The sequence below is a fragment of the Lygodium microphyllum genome, chromosome 12 (assembly GCF_053477565.2).
Source record: "Lygodium microphyllum isolate KBCC chromosome 12, Lygodium_microphyllum_v1.1.10, whole genome shotgun sequence".
NCBI classification, from domain to species: Eukaryota; Viridiplantae; Streptophyta; class Polypodiopsida; order Schizaeales; family Lygodiaceae; genus Lygodium; species Lygodium microphyllum.
Window position 1 is genome coordinate 109,502,878 of NC_141146.1, and position 18,836 is coordinate 109,521,713.

General features: G+C 39.9%; 1 protein-coding gene across 1 annotated transcript in view; it reads left to right on the forward strand.

The window, feature by feature from the left end:
* Positions 1–5,304, forward strand: part of LOC148028153 (Ribosomal protein L35) — a 28,996-nt gene extending 23,692 nt beyond the window's left edge. The window contains exons 2-4 of the mRNA XM_087689003.1: positions 4,151–4,209; positions 4,323–4,407; positions 4,838–5,304. Coding sequence (XP_087545129.1) covers positions 4,151–4,209; positions 4,323–4,407; positions 4,838–4,927 — 234 coding nt within the window. The 3' untranslated portion in view covers positions 4,928–5,304. The remainder of the gene's footprint in view (positions 1–4,150; positions 4,210–4,322; positions 4,408–4,837) is intronic.
* Positions 5,305–18,836: the final 13,532 nt, after the last annotated feature.

The following is an 18,836-nucleotide window of genomic DNA, read 5'->3' on the forward strand; positions in this document are numbered from 1 at the left end:
TCTTCTCTTCTTCTCTTCTCTTCTCTCGTCTCGCGTGTGGCTATGGAGGATGGAGCTTGAAGGAAGAGATTTGAGGATGCTTGAGCTTGCATCACGAATCGTGGAGCTACCGGAGTGCTTAAGAGAGGAAGCAACTTGATTGGGCATCAAGGTAAGCTCACTACACTCGTAGAGAAGGATAGCGCGTCGGCTATGTGAGAGGTAGCCATTAGTGCTCGCTTGAAACGCTTGAACAATAAGCGGTCCGTGGGTCTTGGCGGTAGAGCTTGTGCTCGCCTCTACATTTTGGTTCCGTTGCTGGGACCAACGGATTCAAGCTTGAGTACTTGCGCGCTTCAAATCGGGCATTGAAGTAAGGGTTTCATCCCTAAACTGGAGCTTGAGGTAGATAGGAGGTTTTGGGTTTTTAATCCGTGCTATAAGTAAGTATTTTTGATCGTTGATGGTTAGTTTCGTAGGAGATATTAGTTCAATATCTTGCTTTCGATTCTTGTTGCATTTAGAGTAGGTTAAGGTTAGAAAATCGGTTGGAAAAGTATAGGGTTTACTATTGTAAAACATGCCCCAAATAGGGCATAGATCTATGAAAAATGGGAGGAAGGAGAGCTGAAGGGGATTGAGACCGATAAGCGGGGGGACAGGAGTGGCAAGAGCATTGTGAAGGAGGGGTTTAATAGCCAGGAGACCAGGGGGGAGCTCATTTGAAACCGTGGTTGCTTGAGAGAGAGAGAGAGAGTGAGAGAGAGCTTCATCGTGTGGACCCGCTTCAATCGCATCGTTGACGAGTTCATTGCCCATTATAGGTATTCCCACACCTACTTGTACATGTGTAGCTAGGATCTGAAGGTACTCGACCAATGGGAAGGCCTCAATCGCTCGGCGCGGCGGATTTTGTGTCAACTCGGCGAAAACGCGTCGCATTCGGCCCGTCCGAGTGACGGCGATTTTGGGCCGAGTCCCAGAATTGACCCCAGCCCACTCGTGTTTGGCCATTCGGCCCAATCGACTCGGACACGTTGAATTCGGCCCTTGGCCCTCGTGTATTCGGCCATTCAGCTTACTTGACTCGGACGCCCACCACTCGGCCCTTCCGAATTGACCATTCGGACCAACTTGGCATTCGGCCCATCTTACTCGGACACTTGAAAATTCGGCCCTTGGCCCTGCCCACTCGGCCCTCAGCCTGGACAATTTGGCCCACTACCGTTCGGCCATTCGGCCCTCGGACAACCACATTCGGACTGGCCGAATTTGACACTAAGAACAATTGCATTTGGCTCCCTCTCACTCGGTCATCGTCCAATTTGAACGGGCCAAATCAGACATTCGGCCCTTGCAATTCGGACATGTTAGGTCGAGTCTAATTTTTTCAAATTTTTTTTAACATTGGACTAGACTACCTAGACACCGGCTGTCCGAACATCCGAAGACCATACATATGCTCGAGAAGCCTTTCTGGCACAAGGAACGAAGGGATCAGAGAAACTTGAGCATAGAGGCAATGCTAGTCGATTGTCTAGCGATTCAGCTCGACAATAGCAGCGAGTGGAGTCTTAGAGCACTATCGATTCATGACTGGGCAAAGAGAATAGCAGAGAATCCTATGAATTAGCGGGGATGGCAAAAAACCGGGCATACAAGCCTATCAGGTTAAATCCATGACGAGAGTGATAGAGTCGTCTAGGCACTTGTCTCTTCACTTACTCTGAATTCCAGCCCTCAAAGCATAATGAGAAAAGTTGAAAGCTTGATTTCGCACAGTGCAAAAAAAAAAGAAGAAAGCACACACATATGCACAGAGTGAGAGTGAGTTGAGGACTGATTGTAATTAACAAGGAACTCAACCCAGACATAAGAACTTGAAGGACCCCATCAGTAGGAGAAGACCCAAAGACATAGGCGGGTGATCGAATCCCCGAAGGTAGGACCAAGCGAGGAATATAGCTGAAAACTAGATGCGCACTATTGTGGAAGGGGATCTACCCGGCCTTATCAAAATGATCGATAACTTGGCAGAACAGGAAGCCTTGGACATGAAAGAGGGTAGCTTAGGCCGTAGAAGCGACGAGGAGCTTAATCTAGGAGACTTTCTTGAGGTTGGTCAATAGTTGGTGTACAAATACGACGCTTAAACCCGGCTAGAACACGGTGGTAGACCAGTAGAGAATATCATAGCAGACTTAGAAGAGGAAAGAAAATTGGCCCGCAAAGCTCTGTAAGGCCTAGCCGTGTACAACCGGGATCAGCAAACTAGGAACTTACGCCAGAGTTTAGAAATGCGAGAGATCCAAAGAGTGCGAGCCCTAGCGAACCGAAATCGGCCAGAAAGCGAAAGTGGGCTAGAAGGAGACCTCACACTGAGCGAGCTCCCGACGAAGCGGCTACTAGATAACACGGCCGCAGAACAAAGTGTCGTAGCTCTAGCAATATTGCTATTGATAGGGTTGGAAGTCAATCAAGACTCTTAAGAGCCAACAAAAAATCCATGTGGTAGCAAAGCAACTGGACAAAGCAATTGACGACCCATACAACTTTGTAGAGCAGTTTGAGCAGGTTTGCGAGGTTAACGGCCTCACTGATCCTACTCAATGCTCCCAAGTCTTCAGACTGTGCTTAGGTGACAAGGGTCGGACTTGGTATACGAGTCTAGATGCTACGGAGCGTGCCGATTTCAATGGCTTGAAAAATCTCTTCATTAAGAGATTTTCCGAACCTGGATACTTCGATAACCTGTTAGTGCGGCTTATGAACGTCAAGCAGAAAGAGAAAGAGGATATTCGAGATTATGTGACCCAGGTGAGGAGCCTCTTCAAGAGAATTCCCACAGGCGAGAGACCGACCGAAAGGGCGGTATCCACGGTATTCGTCAACAGATTATGAAGCGAAGAGCTCTACAAAGCCTTGGCTAGCAACTAAAGCTTGCAGCGAGATGCACTGGCAAGTGTCTTTGAAGAAGCTATTAGAGTGGATGACCAGCTCAAGGAAAGAGCCTCTAGAGGCTCGAATCAAGAAGAGTCCAGTGTCAGGAGTTCTGAGAGAGTCTCAACACCGAGTGAGAGAGCAAATTCGAGCACTCAGGACGCAGGGAAGAGCACAGAGTTGGGATAAGACGTAGCAGAGATTAGGATGGCTAGGTGCCAACAGCAGGAGAGAGTGTGGACTGATGTGACTTACAAAACAAGGATGGGTAGCCTATTTATTTATGTAGAAGGATCCTCCCAAATTAGGGTTTTGCTTATGGGACACGTAAACTCAACACCCCCTCTCAGGTGCAAAACTGGAATTAGAAAGGGACAGGAAGTGCATTTTTAGCCCAAGGTGTCCCACCCCAAAGTAGCTAGGGCATCGGCCAAATGATGCATGTTAGATGCCTAGTGGCCTAGCAAGACTATTAAGATGATGTGATCTCATAAATTACTCAAATTTTGATAACCTACACATTATACGTTCTCACACATCCTTTTATTTTGGGAGGAAAGGTGAAGTTGTATTAAATAAAGAGGAAAGTATTTTATACAACTTTTAAAACAGGGCAGCCTTCCCTATTGCTAGTGACTAGTTTTCACAAAAAAAAAGGCATGCATTTGGAAGGTCTAGCTTGTCATTCTAAAGCTAAAGTCTGTCTAGATTTGATATCAATAAGTATGGCTGCTACATCCATTACGAGATGCTGATACTTTTCACCTTTTTTGATCTAATGCCATTCTCATTCTGAATGAAAACAATGCCACATCTGTCAACTTGACTGTTTCTTCAGGTTGAGCCATGCCTTTCTCATAACCCAAGGGTTCATGCTGATGCCATTTCTGTCACACAAATCCCTCTCTTAACAGCAATCTTTATAGCCTAGCAACTCATTTCTAAGCCCCCTGATGGGGTCTCCCAGATCCTTTTTCACTGAGCCAGAGGCTCCATGCCCTTGCCAATCAAATGAGCTTGTTGGCTTCTTGATGGGAGTGATGGAGAGATGAAGACCTGAGTGATATCCACTTTATGCTAAAGAACAAATTCATTTAGCATCAGATGTGAAAATGTTACAGTATTATGTTAGCCTATTTTTGAAATTATTGCATAGGATTTGAACTAGTTATTTTGCTGAGATTGTTTTACATTCTCGTAATCTGGGCTGTTGTTTTGATGAACACTGCAGATGGAGCAACGACGGGCATATGCAACAAAACTGAAAAAATACAAGATTAAATGCTACTCGTTAGTATCTTAGAAGAATGCAAGTAAAATCAATGCTTTAAGTTTTAAAAGTCCGGTTCAAGGTTGTCATTTTGCTTGAGAGAGATTCTGGTCAATGTGTTGTCTGTCTGCAGTTCCTACAAACTTAGGTTCAGGGAAAAAGCAAATGGGGAGTATTCAAGACGGAGAGCTGGGAAGCGGCATAATGCTCATTTCAAGGTCAATGTGTTTTTTAGCTTGCCATCAGATAAGTAGTATAAAGCTAATTTTTTGCCAAGATCTTAAGCAGAACAGGATATGTAAAGCCCTAAAACAGTGTTTAGCCTTGAATTGGAAGGACAACAAAAGCTATTTATTTATGGAGATACAATGACCAGAAATGAAAAGAAAATCTGAGAGGATTGGCTCTGCTGAGTCCAATTTGACTTTTAGGGATAGGGAATAGATTTGCTGAATGTCAAATTTAAATTTCACAATTAATGTAGCAATAAGTGAGGTGATCTTTGGGATGAGAGTTACAGTCCTCAGGAACTGGGTCAGGTGAAATCCTCAGTGGCGATTAAATTGCAGAAAAAAGAGAGAATACATTGCACATTTTCAAGTGATCTGGTTTCTATCATAAGTTGACAGTAATCTTTTGTTTCTACAGACAAACAAGCAGCTGCGGCAATTGCGACGGCCAGCTGTTGTACCTGGTGTTTATGCTACAGTTATGAAAAAGCTCAACTTCCATGGATAAGCCAAGCAAACAAAATTAGGGATTTGATTTAGAGTACTAATGGTGTACTTGTGTTGGCGGTTAGAGTCAGGAGTAGTGTAACAAGTTTGATGATGAAGTCTGAAGTCTATGAGGGTTGAAACAAAGAAGGGTCAATCATTACATTTGTTTGCAAGCTGACAATCATAATGGGGAATGGTTGCAGATCAGATTTTTTTGATGATTCTTGTGTCAATGGCCCTTGTGTTGCTCCAAAAATTTCAAGTCATAAATCCTCGAGGACTTGAAAACAAGGATAACCATTGAAATATTTTGAGCAACTCTTTGTCCCACTTGTTAAAAGAAGCTATTGTGACAAACAGTAGAAGACAAAATACAGTCTGATTCTTTTGGCATAAGGCTTCTTATATGACTGCCTGATGACTTCGGCATGAGACTTCTTACTGCTCATATGTTATTGTCTGATAACTTTGGGTTAAGGCTTCTCACTGCTCATATGTAGGAAGAATCTGCCCTCGTTCTTTGTTTGTGTTAAATCGTCCCATCTTACTGAAACTTTAGTCTGCTCAATATCAAAAGTGTGGGGATGTGAGCCTTAGGAAACGTTTTCTGCTGACAAGAAATGTTCAAGTATAACTTGAGATGTTCAGCGTTGAAAGTGAGTGAAACACTTGGATGTGCAAGGTGCATCGATTTCCATGCTGCTTCATGAAGATGTGATCTTCCATGTATGGCTATGGCTCTGCTATAGTGTTTTTGGGCCATGGAGGCCATATCATGGAAATCTTCTAGTGCATCTTCATTTAAAGCTTGTGAATGAAAGCTGGTATTGACCTCCTTGCTTTGGAGTACAAGCTAGTCAAGCTATGGTCAAATTCATACTGCAAGAAGTCTTTTTGCAACAGAAGTCCATGATGGAAAGGGTGTTTGTCTGGAGATGCTGCAAGCCAACTATCCTTGTTCTCAACAGCAATGGAAAGTAGCCATAAGTAAAGAGAGGTAAGGCTATAGGAGCTGTTGCAGTAAATGGGGAAGTGTGCAGTTATTGTGAGATAAGAAGATGAGGCTCTTAGTACAATGAAATCACGTTTTACCTTTGTTTCTTGTTAAGTGGTTGAAACTAAAATCATGGCATTTCATGTACAAATGTAAAGTCATCTGCCACACGTATATATTGTGAATGTTTGTCTATAATGAGTCATAATTACACACTTTCTAGTTTAAACTACTCTATTGATAAAGGGCTGTCATATGGAATGGCCTTACAAGAAAAAATTTAAGCAAAACCTAAACTAATCATTACCTATCATTACTTGTTCGAGGAATTGGAATGTCAATAAATGGTGTATTCTAAAGAGGCACAATAACCATGGAAAATATTGTGGTTAGAATTATATGGCACAAAATTTTAATAAAGACAAAAGAAATGTCACTCGGCTATATGACTATTGAAGTTATCATTGATTTAGTTTGAGGAAAAAGAAGGTTAAAACAACCGATCTTGAACCTACTTGAGCCTTTGTATGGTCTTATTAAGTAGAGTGATGATGATAGAGGTGCAATTCTCATGTGATGAGTAGACCATTAATGTATTCCACATACATTTAAGGCTTAAAAAGATTGATCAAGGATGACTTAAACTTCCAATATATTATGCCTTAATGATGCATCACAAGTAAATGATGACACATCAAAGGCAAAGTTGCGGAGGGGGAAATAAGCTCAACTTATTCTATATGCTTACATCAAGGAGTTAGCAACAAAGATTAATGCATGTATGTATCTGAAAAACTATGAATGAAGTGGCTTTTGGAAAAATATTCATGAAATAAGTTCATTGTGAAGAAAGGAAAAAGGTATGATCTATGCACAATGTGATCCAACTCAACCCATTTCATGATTACGATCTATATGAGAAACAAAGGACATGAAGTGTATACGAGGAAAGAATTCAATCTATCAATTCAAGGTATAGGTTCGTAGTGTCATCAAGGTGAAAAAAGATGACATGAATTGGTCAACTAAAACCTCCACTTATTGCTTAGTGAAACATGAATGAGAAGGCCAATAAGGATGCCATGACAAAGCACAATATATTAGAAAATGAAGTAAAACACTAAGTTGTACATTTGATTCTTCACTAAGAATGCCATTTTGATTCTCAACTTTTTAGTAATAATAAAGAAATGGCAACAAGCAACAATCCAGTCAACAAGATAACTACATGGGCAATGTCAAGTCGCGAGCTCAAAACTTGCAATTTCTATAGTATCTCTCTTAGGGGATATAGAGATTCGAAATGAAGTCCAATGCAAAAATTTCAGAATTCTTGTATTTAATCAATTGATAATAAATTATGATAAAATTATTAGTAATCACATTACTATGTTAAGAGCTCTTACAATAGATGTGATATAAAGTTCCAATTGGTTATTTCTTGAACATTTTAAATTCCTTATGATAATAAAAATTGTCACTCATAGAACAAATACTAAGGCTTTCCATTCATACTAATAAATTCTAATAACATTAATGGTAACCATGTTACCATTTGAACATTCCTATAATAGATGTAATGACTTATGTCAAGAAAAATTATCACCCTGACAACAAATACCGAGACTTTCTATGGGGTAGGCCAAGAATCAACTCACAAAGGTAGACTCTTATGATACAAGTTATTATTGGTTGCAAATGTTATGCCATGCTCCTTTGTTGAAATATAGATTCAACTCTCAATCCTATTGAGTTGGGCACCAATCCTAAGTGTCACTCTTTTAGTGGATCAAAACCTTTTTCTTTGAAAAAGGAATTTATAAAATAGAACTAGAATTCCATTTTGAAGGAAAATGAGTGTTTCACAGTGCAAATGTACATGCATGGTGTTATCCTCACTATCATGCTCTTTTATGCATGCATTCATGCATGCATGCGTGTGTGTGTGTGTGGACACATAGTTGTGCCTCAAAAGTCTTGTCTTAATAATGGGCAGTTGCACATTGCATTATCTTGAGGAAAGTCACCATACAATTTGGAAGTGTTGATGGAAGACAATGAATGCTATATATATTGTACTATGAATATTGTAAATATAGAAGTTTTAGAAAGATATTAGCATTCATTTTGTTACTACATATCCTTACTACTTGGTGAGTTCTTTCAACTTTCTCAACATTGTTCATTATGTTTATGTGCTATGGAAGACTATAAATGCTATATATGTTGTACTATGAATATTGTAAATATAGAAGTTTTGGGAAGATATTAGCATTCATTTTGTTACCACATATCCTTACAAGTGAGTTCTTTCAACTTTCTCAACATTTTTCATTATGTTTATGTGCAATTTTTCCCATTATAACATTTGGTCCTTTGATTGTGACATGTTTGATAGATAGCTTCTCTTGTTTAAGGATATTATCGTGCTTTTGAGATCCAGTTGGCTTTTAAGAGAAGTTTCAACCAATCACTCCAAATGCTAAGAATCATTAATTGCTTACATAGTGATTGAGTGACTCATGTCCTTGCTTGTCCTCAAGGCTTATGAAGGGTTGTTTCTTAAAGTTAGATATCATAGTTATGTGACCTATTTCTTTGTTCCTCCACTCATTGCCCATATTGTGTTGCATTCATACAAAAAGTGGATCCCTTCTAATTGGAAGCAATGGGAGTGCCATGATCTTTGCTGCATAGTTGCATTGCACCAATTGACTATGGGAAAAACATGGGATTTTCATGCTCATTCCCTCTCTTCCAAGTACGTGTTATTTTCTTTCACATTGATATTTGAACACATAGTGGGTTTTTTAGTTTCTTCATGCCTACCTTTGTAAGTGAATAACTAACTATAAACTATGTTCCAAGACATACAAATTGAAATAATACATCCACTTTTGTGTAATCTATGGAAACGTCACCTATTCTAAGAACTATGATAGGGTCCCCAATGCACATATATTGGTGCCAATATCCATACCTCTTAAAAAAAAAACTCATGGAAGAATAGATTTTTTTAACAATGTTACTTTTTTGGGTGTGATTTGATTATAATTAGTGGTGAAATAAAGTTTATTATTTCTTACTTTGATATCTTCGTTGTCTCATTTTTTGCAAGTGGAAATGTACAAAAGAGCTTTTCTTCTTCGCATGACCTTTTTCATTCGCACAAGCATGGTTGAATAAGAAAGAGCATGAAATTACACATTAATATTATTGATTCATACAAGTGTGGTTGAGTGATGAAATGCCAGGGTGTGTAGGGTCTTGAGGACTAGCACAATGCGAGGGTGAGGCCTCTAGATTTTCATCAGCCCACCCTCGCATTCTATAGGACCTAGATTGCCACAACATGAGGAGAGGGTGCTCTTTGAGCTCATATGGGTGTTATCATGTTGTGCAGGCTTAGCGAGACTGGGAGAGACTCATTGTGGAAGAGCACAAAAAATATCTAGGATGAGAAGGCTATGGAGCTTCGAAAGGCATGCAATGTGTGAAATGAAAATTTGAATTTCAATTCTAGCCTATCTAAGGTGATCATATATCTTGATGTCATGTGGTGCCACATCCATAGAAACATATGTCTACCCACGTGTGAGGATTAATGGTGCATGTTCTTACAATGAGGTCTCTTCTCTCGTGTAGATATGATTATACATGTGCCTACCATGTGTAGAATACTTGATGCTATGAAGGTCTGAGCTAGTGGGTGAATTTGCGCCCCCCCGCCCCCCCCGCCCCCCCCGCCCCCCCCCCCCCCCCCCCCCCCCCCCCCCCCAAAACAATTTTTGCACGTGCTCTCTCTCTCTCTCTCTCTAGGTCTAATTTTTTCTCACATACTCTCTTCCTCCATCTATCCTTCTACTCTCTCTCTCTCGCTCTCTCTCTTCTCCCTAACTCATGGTGTGAGCCCACTCTCTTTGTGCCTCTCTTGTAATTAAAGTTTCCCCTTCACTTCTAATGTGTGGCCCTTATCATAAGTCAATTTTTTTGTTAATTCTTGTTGTAGGGGGTACTAGATTGCACAATGCAAGGAGACACCCTTTGAAAATATGGAGGGCCCCCTCTCGTGTTGTACAAATCCTAGACATGCACAACATGAGGGGGCCTTCTTGGAGGGGATGTACAGTCCCCTTGAGGAAGCTTGTACAACACAAAGGGGGGGGGGGGGGGGGGGGGGGGAGGTGTTCAAAATCGTGAAATCCTAGCCTCAAGATTTTGCATCCCATCTCACATTGTGCAAGTCCCGAATGGGTGATTCGCACAATGTCAAGGGGGATCAAGTTTTTGCACCCCCTCCCCCTCACATTGTGTGGTGATCTATCTTCTTATGTTCTATAGGACCCCTAGGGGTTTCCTGCATAATGTGGAGAGGGTGGGAGTGAGCTCTCAATTTTGCATCCCCCTTGCATTATGTGGGTCTCTAGGGGGTGATTCACACAACATTGGGGGAAGGGAGGGGGACCTTGAGATTTTGGACTTCACCTGCATTGTGCGGGCTCCCCTCCCCCCAAGGGACTTGCATAATGTGATGGGGGCCTTGAGATTTTGGGTTCTGTGGGTCCACCGTTGGGCCTGATTCCTACTACTATAGTTTCTTATGTAGTTATGTGTTTGTAGATGGACGCTTCTGAAGAGGTACAACATGTGAAGGAGGCTTAAGAGCTTGCAAGGAGTAAAGGCACTCCTAATGCTCCTCCACACGAGTTTGTGAGGAGTAAAGGCACTCCTAACACTCCTCCACAGGGGTTGAGGAGGAGTGAAGGAACTCCTAGTAATATGCTTTTACATTTCCTTTCTCAAGTGGGACAAGAGCATATGCTACCACAGGTGTCCTAGGTGTTTTATCACTACCTTTGTGGAGGAATGGATCAAGGCCTCATAACTCTTCCTCGAGGAGCAAGAGGCCCCTTCTGTAGAGAAAACATTTGATAGATGTTGAGAATCAGCAATCACACTCAAACAGCCTCTTTGTATGGAGTCTCAGGGTCAAGGACATGCAGGCTAACTTATCCCATATGCACAATGGTGCCTACTGCAGTTTCCTACTTTCCTATAAAGCATTGTACTTGCTTCCTTTCTTAATGCAATGATAGTACTCTTTTCATTTCAGTAAAGTGTCAATGTCATTGTCCACATACACAAGATTGTGTTTATGAGTCCAAGTCTCAATCTTGGAACCTAATTCACTTGTGTAACAAACAGTGTCCATTCCATCATGAGTCTACACTTCTCCTTCCATCCTCCATAGCTTCCGGTTATGTCATGCTCTAGATCCCGCATTTCTAACATGGTATCAGAGCCCAGTTGGGCATGGAATTGCTTCTCCAGCCTCTCTTGATTCTTCTGAACCTCCATCCAGCTCAGTGTCAGTGTATGACTTCTTTTCTCAACTCTACTCTCACTGAAGCTTCCATGGCAGCCATAGCCAGCAGCACCCTGTCAGATTGAACTGCTTATATCTCACTCCACAGGTCAAATCTCTTGGAGCTTCCTTCTGGAAAAGTATTCCCCAACTCATAAAGCTTCCCTGTATCACATCAATCCAGGACATTGGACCATCTGGAGCTCAGCATTGTGAAAATCCCCAATCTCTGTTCTGTGTCTGCCATAGCCAGACAGGACCTACCTTGCTTGGAGCTTCCATAACTCTTCAACCAGGCAGAATTTCAACACGATTTCTTCTGGAGAAATGTTCCTTGGCTCAGGGCGCAGCTTCCTGTCACTTTAAACACCAACATTGATGATCTACAGCTCCAGCATTACTCAAATTCGACCTCGCTGTCCAGATCTGCGCCGATTCTGTTTGCGGCACCTGCGCGCTGTATACTGACCACGATGTTGACAATCTCCATGGGGCTTTGGTAGCCCATGACATAAGCTTCCTAGATATGTAAAAATTTTTGAAAATGATGCACTGTAGCTCCTGCAATCAGCAAAAAACCAGGCCCCTGTCTCAGAAACCCTAATTCCACCATAGCCAAAAGCTTCAAAATCTTGACATTTTTCACTGTTTCTCTCACTGAAGTTATCAACAGTGATTTTAATCACTGAGAAATACTCTCTGAAGTTTGTTAAAGTACTCTCACTCAGATCTGAAGGCATTAGCATCAAATCAAGAAGGGGAAGATCACTTGGAGTAAAAGACTTTTGCAGATTTGGTATTCATTGACACTCAGTTAGTGCTTTTTAGCACTTGTGTCTCTCAATCAATTCTTCTGTTGCTCAAATCTAATAAAGTCTGAAGTTGATTTGCTACTGTTCCCGTAAATCTAACATGGGCAAAGACTCGCCAAATGCTCGATTCAAAGGAGTCGGATTCCACACTTGGCAAACCCGCATCAAGCTCATCCTGATGAAGAAGGGTCTCTGGGCCATCACAAATGGCAAAGAGAAGAAACCGAGGGACGCGGACCTTGCAACTACTTGGCAAAAGAATGATGACAGAGCCCAGGCCATTATCAAATTGGAGCTAGACGACAGTTATATCCATCATGTGGATAACTGTGAGACCTCACAGGATACATGGAAAAGACTTGACACCCTGTTCGGTGCACAATCTAAATCATCAAAGTATGGTCTCCTGATTGAATTCTTCAGGCTTGAAATGAAGTCCAGCACATCACTTGCCACACATCTCAATTGCATGGAAGGACTCCTAACCCAACTTGCAGGAATGAACATTAAAATGGATGAAGATGTTTGCATCGGTGTTCTACTTAAGAGCTTGCCTCCTGAATATAATAACGTATCAACAACTTTAATCAACATGCCAAATCCTGAACTTGTTGATATCCAGGCATCACTGTTAGAAGAAGAAAAGAAGCTAAAAACTAAAGAAGAACCAAGTACCTCTAGAGATGAGCATGCATTATATGTTGGCAACAGGTACAAAGGCAAGAAAGATCAGCTCTTTTGTGACTTCTGCAAAAGGACCGGACACACCGAGAAGTTCTGCCATGCAAGAAAGAGATCCCAAAAGGCCTATCTAGTCGCAGTCAAAGAAGAAGAAGAAAATGAAGCAAAGGAAGAAGAAGATGAAGATCACCAGGATCGGAAGGACAAGACTCATCAGTCCTTGTACTCTCATAATTCTGATAGACTGTTTTAATAGCCTTGTATTTTCCTTGCCCTAATGCTTCCTGCCATAAGCTTTGTAAACTCCTTATGTAACTTGGCATTATAGTCCCTGTACACTTTGTGAGGCCCCTGTTACAGCCTCTGGATGTCCACCATGTTTATGGTACCCACACTTAGCTTTTTCTGCGACAGCCTCTGGTGTTTTTGCCATGTCTGTGGTATGCCCACACTTTGCAGGTGGTTCTCATTACAGCCTCTACACACTTTGTGCCTTTCCTAGTTGTGATTGAGGAGGGGTGTTGAGAATCAGCAATCACACTCAAACAGCCTCTTTGTATGGAGTCTCAGGGTCAAGGACATGCAGGCTAACTTATCCCATATGCACAATGGTGCCTACTGCAGTTTCCTACTTTCCTATAAAGCATTGTACTTGCTTCCTTTCTTAATGCAATGATAGTACTCTTTTCATTTCAGTAAAGTGTCAATGTCATTGTCCACATACACAAGATTGTGTTTATGAGTCCAAGTCTCAATCTTGGAACCTAATTCACTTGTGTAACAAACAGTGTCCATTCCATCATGAGTCTACACTTCTCCTTCCATCCTCCATAGCTTCCGGTTATGTCATGCTCTAGATCCCGCATTTCTAACAATAGAAAGGTTTATATTGAAGGCCTTTGGTATGTTCATATGAACAATGTCTTTCCCATAAAGCCTCGAAGGAAAAGGTGCAATGAAGTAGTGTTGAGGGTTCTTGAGGGCATGAAGAAGACATATTGATAGTGCTTTGCACACAATCAAAAGTTTCATGTTGTGGAGAACTTTCATGGGTTTGTTTGCTTTCTGTATGTGTTGCTAGGGAATGAAGGGAAGGAACCTATCCAAGACCTAGGGACACACAACAATTTATTGAAGTTGAGACTAATGAGGTGCAAGAGGTCACCCAACCAATAAATGTGGCTAGTGAGAGGGAGAAAAGTGGGCTTGATGCTGAAGCTTCATGAAGGGAGAACACTAAGGTGGGTTTGGTTAGCAAGCTGTTGAGGAGGATGATGGTGAAGTTCCAACAACTCTGCTCCTCATCCTCCCTGTTGGTGAAAGACATCTGCTTTGATTGATATCCAAATATTTTTCAACATAAAGAATGACTATTGTCTAGCCATTATTGCACAGAATATTGATACAAATTCTAACTTTATTATTCTAGATTGGGACAAGTACCTATTTGTGGATTCAAATATCAAAAGGAAATGGAATAGCACTATGTAGTAGAGACTTTGGCCATAATATACAAGGATGCACTCTGATACGAGTCATCTCTTTCTTCAGAGGAAGAGTTCGAAGAAAGATAGGAAAAATTGAATGTATCTCACTTGGGCATCTAAGATAAATACTTGATTCCCAAGTCTTTGCAAATTGGCCAATCAAACATTTAGATATGGAGTGAGGAGTTACTAGTTTTAGATGAAAATCAAAAGTTCTATTTCACAAGCTATGTTCATTTGGATACCATATTGATTTTCATAAGATTTTTTCTATAATTCAATAGGTATATTTGCTAATTTTTATCTTATCGTATATGAAGATGGGTTCATTGGCTGTGCAATGGGCAAAGGAAAGGGAGATTTAGGTAAGGAATTAGTGGGCCAATCAAACATTCAGATATGGAGTGAGGAGTTATTGGTTTCAAATGAAATCCAAAAGGTTTGTTTCATAAGCTATGTTCATTTGGATACCATATTGATTTCCATAATTTTTTCTATTATTCACTAGGTATATTTGCTATTTTTTTATCTTGTCGTAAATGAAGATGAAATCATTCATTGTGCAATGGGCAAAGGGAAGGGAGAATTAGATAAGGACTTAGCCTTGGCCATTATATAAAAAACTTCACATTTTCAAAGTTTGTTGTTGTCCATCACAAGTTCCAAAGGGACAATGTAGAGTTCCCTCCTTTTACAGTGAAGAGCCTATCAATATATCTTGGGGTGTATCTTATTAGGTGGAATGTAGAGAAGATAATATTTTTGGAGAAACATGAAGCTGCACAAATTTTTAGTCAAGATCCTAGTTTCCATATACGATGTGGTAAATACCACTTAGTGTATGCATCATTTGGCTTGATGAGCGGGATCAAGGATCTAAATGTGTTTGTAGAATATGGAAAAGGGCACCTACTTAGAACTAGATCAATTTCAATAATTGATCAACAATCTTTAAAAGAACTAGAGCAAAAATTAGATGATGAAGTTTTACCATCTTCAAAGAGGCCACAAGTAGAGAAGTGAGCTTTGAGTATTGTATTGTCACTTTACTCATAGAAAATGTTACTAAAAAATATATGTGTTTTATGTACAAGATCATTAAAAATTTTGTAAGTGTCCTTTTTGTCAAGATTCTTCCAAAACTCCTCAAGTATTTATTTCATTATATATGGGCTTATAAGGAACTATTGTTTATGGGTATGCATTTCCTTGTCTTTGTCTAGTTTGTCACTAAGTATGTTTCATTGCAACATTAGAATTTTTCCATGATTCCTTTTTTCTTTATCTCTCCAAATGTTGGATTGCTTTGTTAATTTCAAATGTTCTTAATACTTTTTTTTCTATTGGATAAGCTTTCTATAGGTAGACTTCCAAACTTTTGCCTTCTGTGATTGTGCTCCACCATTGTTGGTGTGTCCCACAATTGCATTATGGATACACTTCCACCTATTGAATTGATTTCTTTGAGTGAATTGCATTACTTGATCATGATTATTTTGATGGTATTATAGATAAAAATTTTCACATTTTCACACCTCCAATGGAAAGTTGACCATCCTTTAACATGTTATCATCCTTTTCAATCTTCACATTTCCACCATGCAAACTAACAATGCCTTCACAAGTGCTACTGCCCCTCAAATTTTGATCTTTACTTATTGTTCTTTCATTAAAGATTGAGTATTTTCCCCTTCTCCCTCTTGTCCTTCCCCATCTATGTATATTCTTTCCACTTTTCTTGCTTATCAATTAACACCGTTCTTAATTGATTTGCCTAAATTCTTAGCTAATCCTTCTTTAGCTTATTCCTCATTTTATGATTTTTTCTACCCATCTCTTCATCCTCTTTTACCCGTTCCTCTTCCATCTCCTACCACTTCTATTTCTCAGCCCCCTCAATTGGTTAGTGGATATGAAGGGTTTGATTAGAAGATTCCAAGAAGAAGATGATGGAGCTCAGCTAATTCTTTTACTAGACCATAGATTAATTGGTCATTAATTCCATGGGAGTGGATGACTACTAGTCAAGCGTACCAAAATTATCTCCATTTTGCCCAAAAATATTCACAATCTCCAGATCCTTCAGTGAGATTGATTGCCCACTTTGCTTGGTACCTAGCATATATGCATAGGCATTCACATAATGATCAAAAGGCCATTCCAAAGTTATGTATGAATGTCAATGTGAATATTTTTTCAAAAACTGAAAGTACTATATTTTCATACCCTTTGCCTAGCAGATACCTTGTTTTGTTAGAACGGATATAATGCCTTCAATTCTTTTAGAATCCTCCAAAAACTTTTGTAGATAAATCCTTATCCAAGGATTTTTATCATAATCGTCAAGCCTTCAAGAGGGATCATCTTATACCTCTGGATGTATCTTTTATGCTTCATAATGATAAATCTCTCTTTTGGAGGTGCCATTCAGATGGTTGTTTTGTGTTTGTGATGTGTTAATTTTTCTATGTGATGAGTTCATGGTGGTTGAATATTGGATTTGTTCAAGAGCTCTCTTTTCGACTATTTGTACTGATGGTGATGGTGGATGGAAAGCTAAGAAACAAAGCTGAAGAATCTCTTATATCCTTTACAAATTTGTTATGATTTGCTATTGTTTATAAGAGATGTTAATGGATAAAGGTGTTTTCCTTTCGTTATATTATTTATTAGAAACGGGTTATAAGATGGGGTCGTGGTTGGGTGGATTATTTAAGATGCTAAAGAAGATCAAGTTGAGCTCTTTAATGACCTTGTATTCCCTTTTTCTTAGGTTACAAGGACGCTGCCTTATTAAGTGTGGGGATCTGTTGAATGCTGAAATGACTAGGTTTTTTGGTTGATTTTTGATGAATTTTAAGTGATGTTTAATCATATTGAAAGTGTTTGGGAGTGTTTTGGATGAGGTTGATTATGTTTTGGAAGCTCATGATGATTTCTAGTAAAGATAGGAGGCTGTGTGATGTTCTAATGCTTTCTGATAGCTCCTATTTAGCTTCTGTTTTGTTCTGATTTTCTTCTATATGAAGGATGGAGTAATGATTGATGAAGGTTGAGGATGTTTGAAGGCTCACTGAATGGTTTTTGATAGTTTGGAATGGTTTTACTATGAGTTATGTGGTTCTAATGCTTTTGGTTGACCTTATGTAACCCTGTGTTGAGCTTCTGTAGAGTCTCTATTCATGTTCTATTTTGTTCTGTATGCCTCTATAAGTGTTCTATGGAATGTACGTGTGACTTTGGAAAAGTTTTCTAGCCTTAGAAAGAGGTGAATGTAAGTTCAAAAGAGCTCAAGGAAGTGGAAGAAGCAGTTGTTGAAGACTCAAGAGAAGACTGGAGTGAAGTGATAGTGATGAGCTTGGAAGAGTCACTATAGTGGCTCTTGTGACTTTTCATATTAGACACACCTTTTGGAAGGGGCATCCACGACCAAAGAAGGATTATTATGAGTGATAATTGAATTTTTTAGTGAGGGATATGATGTACGATTTATTGAGAGAGAGAGAGAGAGAGAGAGAGAGAGTGTGTGTGTGTGTGTGTGAGTGAGTGAGTGTGTGTGTGTGTGTGTGTGTGTGTGTGTGTGTGAAAGATAGCCAATTCAATGCCCAAAACAATGTATCTATCTATGAGAGATTGTGAGAGGAAGCTGTGAAAACTTTGAAGATAAATCATATGGGATATTTTTCCATTCAAAGTGGAGCATTATTTTGTGTTTTCAATGTCTATTAAAGAATTCTATGAAGAATGTGAAGAGAATGATGGATTTTGTTAAAGATTAAAGTTGTGGGAGAATTGTTTCTATGAAGCTACGTGAATATTTTTTGTTCCTGGTGTTGTTTTATTTGTTGTGATCATATAAAAGATGAAAATAATGGTCGCTGATGTTACAAGATAGATTTTCTTGTAGTAGAAACCCCTTTTCCTTGGAGTCTCTCTTGGGGCTCCACACCACCAAGAAGTTTAGCCATTACATTCTTTATGAGAAAGTGGCATTTTTCACCAAGGTTGAGGGTCGATGCTTATTATTGAACAAGCTTCAACCCCTTGATCACCTAGCCAAGTGACTAATCTCTTTGTGAGAGTTTGACTAGGAGATTCATAGTAAGTTGCTAAAATTGCAAGGAATTATTTAATGTTTAGTGGATTTTGGTGAGCCTAAGGAAGAGTAGATTGATATTAGTGACTACGAGGATCTATGTAAGATTGATGCAACCTCAATCCCATCATAGTATATGCCTATTATGCATTATTTATCCACAAGCAACTCGAAGGAAACTCTTTCTAAATCTAAGAAGAGGAAGATTAAGCAACAAATACTTTGCTTTTCAATTATAGTTGGTGTCTTGTATAGAAGGGGAGTGGATGAGGTGTATCGTCATTGCATGGTGCCTAATGAGGTACCATTCATTTTATAGGAATGCCATGATTTAGCATGTGGAGGTCATTTTGTTGGATGGCTTACCACCTAGAAAGCTTTACATATTGGCTATTGCTGGCCAATATGTATGGTTTTCCAGGATGCTTTTGCATATGTTAAGCATTGTGATATATGTTAGAGACACGATACTAGGGAAAATTGTAAGAGGCCA